General features: G+C 44.9%; 1 protein-coding gene across 1 annotated transcript; it reads right to left on the reverse strand.

The window, feature by feature from the left end:
* Window positions 1-712: 712 nt before the first annotated feature.
* LOC125377351 lies at window positions 713-1393 on the reverse strand. Its single transcript, XM_048390394.1, has one exon. It carries the CDS (start codon window positions 1391-1393, stop codon window positions 713-715), a length of 681 nt encoding a protein of 226 aa, XP_048246351.1.
* Window positions 1394-2786: the final 1393 nt, after the last annotated feature.

Genomic DNA, 2786 nt, shown 5'->3' on the forward strand with positions numbered 1-2786 from the left:
GTGTCTAGTGGAGTATGTCTTGTAACCAAGGGATTACATCATGTATCTAGGGGAGTACATCTTGTAAGCTAGGGAGTACATCATGTGTCTAGGGGAGTATGTCTTGTAAGCTAGGAAGTACATCATGTATCTAGTGGAGTACGTCTTTAAGCTAGGGAGTACATCATGTATCTAGTGGATTACGTCTTGAAGCTAAGGAGTACATCATGTGTCTAGGGGAGTACGTCTTATAAGCAAGGGAGTACATCCTGTATCTAGTGGATTACGCCTTATAAGCTAGGAAGTACATCATGCATCTAGTGGAGTATGTCTTGTAGGCTACGGAGTACATTATGTGTCTAGTGGAGTACGTCTTGTAAGCTAGGGAGTACATCATGTGTCTAGGGGAGTACGTCTTGTAAGCAAGGGAGCACATCATGTGTCTAGGGGGTACATCTTGTAAGCAAGGGAGCACATCATGTGTATAGGGGAGTACATCTTGTAAGCAAGGGAGCACATCATGTGTCTGAGGGAGTACATCTTGTAAGATAGGGAGCACATCATGTGTCTAGGGGAATACGTCTTGTAAGCTAGGGAGTACATAATATATCTACGGGAGTACGTCTTGTGTCTAGTGGAGTACGTCTTGTAAGCAAGGGATTACATAATGAATCTGGCGGAGCACGTCTTGTAAGCAAGGGATTACATATTAATGTATCTAGTGGAGTACGTCTTAAGGTAGGGAGTACATCATGTATCTATGGGAGTACGTCTTGTAAGCAAGGGAGTGCATCATGTATCTATGGGAGTACGTCTTGTAAGCTAGGGAGTACATCATGTATCTATGGGAGTACGTCTTGTAAGCTAGGGAGTACATCATGTATCTATGGGAGTACATCTTGTAAGCTAGGGAGTACATCATGTATCTAGTGCAGTATGTCTTGTAAGCTAGGGAGTACATGTATCTTTGGGAGTACGTCTTGTAAGCTAGGGAGTAAATCATGTATCTAGTGAAGTACATCTTGTAAGCTAGGGAGTACATCATGTATCTAAGGGAGTACGTCTTGTAAGCTAGGGAGTATATCATGTATCTATGGGAGTACGTCTTGTAAGCTAGGGAGTACATGTATCTTTGGGAGTACGTCTTGTAAGCTAGGGAGTACATCATGTATCTAGTGAAGTACATCTTGTAAGCTAGGGAGTACATCGTGTATCTATGGGAGTACATTTTGTAAGCTAGGGAGTATATCATGTATCTAGTGGAGTACGTCGTGTAAGCTAGGGTGTACATGTATCTTTGGGAGTACGTCTTGTAAGCTAGGGAGTACATCATGTATCTAGTGAAGTACATCTTGTAAGCTAGGGAGTACATCATGTGTCTAGTGAAGTACATCTTGTAAGCTAGGGAGTACATCATGTATGCATTGTGTAATCTCTTGGATACAAATGATTTTTAGCTGGCATCTGACTCAGCTGATGACGTATCTGAATCTGTACTAAATCGCACTAAAACGTATGATAACTAGTGCCACAATGTTGATATCGATGCCGTCAATTTGGTGGAACTGACGTTCAATTTCAGAGTGGGATCTTCAGCCTTTTGCCATACCTCTGGCGTGATTCTAGCAAAGGCTACGTTGATCGTCCCTTTGACATAGTGAGTTTGAATATCGTGCTATGTCTTGCAGGAACCCTTTACGCTTAGCCCAGATAAGTTCACAATGTCAGACCGGCGTACCCAAGATAGGTGAATTTTCTCCATGAGCTGTCGTTTCCGATGGTCTGAAGAGGACATTGCAAGATGTCAGATATTCCTGCATGGTCGCCTTCGGACGTTATGATAACTGACGTTATCCATGACCATGACACAGGGGTTGTTTAGATTGGACAGGACCGCCTCCGTGGTCTAGTGGTAGAGCGTCCGCCCGGTGAGCGAGAGGGCCCGGCCGCGTCATACCAAGAGACGTTAAAAGATGGTACTTGTTGTTACCCTGTCTGGCGCTCGGCATTAAGGGGCTCAAACAAGGACTGGTCGGCTCGGAGTCAGTATACCGTGTCTGAGTGGGGTATTCATGTTAAAACTGCGGCATGGTATCTCAGTGGGCTAGCACTATAAATCGGCATCAGTCCGGACTAGTACAAGCAGCCACACACACACACACGTGCATGCACGTCGCTATATAAGTGCAATAATCTTGGACGCGACGGTAAACCCAATTTCACCTCACCTCACCTTAGATTGGACAGTAGGTGATGTTCCGACCAGTCTAAGAACACGTCACCATTCATGTCCTTAAAATAATCACCAGTTTTCTTTTTCGTCTTTAAAACTAGGGGCGGTCGGGTAGCCTAGTGGTTAAAAGCGTTCGCTCGTCATGCCCAAGACACGGGTTCGATTCCCGACATGGGTACAATGTGTGAAGCCCATTTCCTGTGTCCCCCGCCGTGATATTGCTGGAATATTGCTAAAAACGGCGTAAAACCATACTCACTCACTCACTTTAAAACTAGCTCACATCAATCATTAAGCCCCAGATCACAGGTTCCGGCATTCATAACAGTGACACGATTACCTTCACCTGCTGGTACATTGGGTGCTGTTCGTCCACCTGACGGTAGACACATGTAGTCAGTGGAATGATTCTTATTCACCCCGGTTGTACCAAGGTAAATGATCTGGACGCCCCGACTCCTACAGTCATGAATACTGCGGTGATAATGTGACATAAAAGACAGAATGGAACATTTTCCCCTGAAAACTGCTCGGTCATCATCACGTGCAGTGTATCGAAATCCCTTCTCGTGGA

This window comes from Haliotis rufescens, unplaced genomic scaffold (genome assembly GCF_023055435.1).
Source record: "Haliotis rufescens isolate VD_foot unplaced genomic scaffold, xgHalRufe1.0.p SCAF_9, whole genome shotgun sequence".
Taxonomy (NCBI): Eukaryota; Metazoa; Mollusca; class Gastropoda; order Lepetellida; family Haliotidae; genus Haliotis; species Haliotis rufescens.

Bases quoted from the DNA above. Each gene is read 5' to 3' on its own strand.
- LOC125377351 (XM_048390394.1), bottom strand. From the start codon at position 1,393: ATGTACTCCCTAGCTTACAAGATGTACTTCACTAGACACATGATGTAC.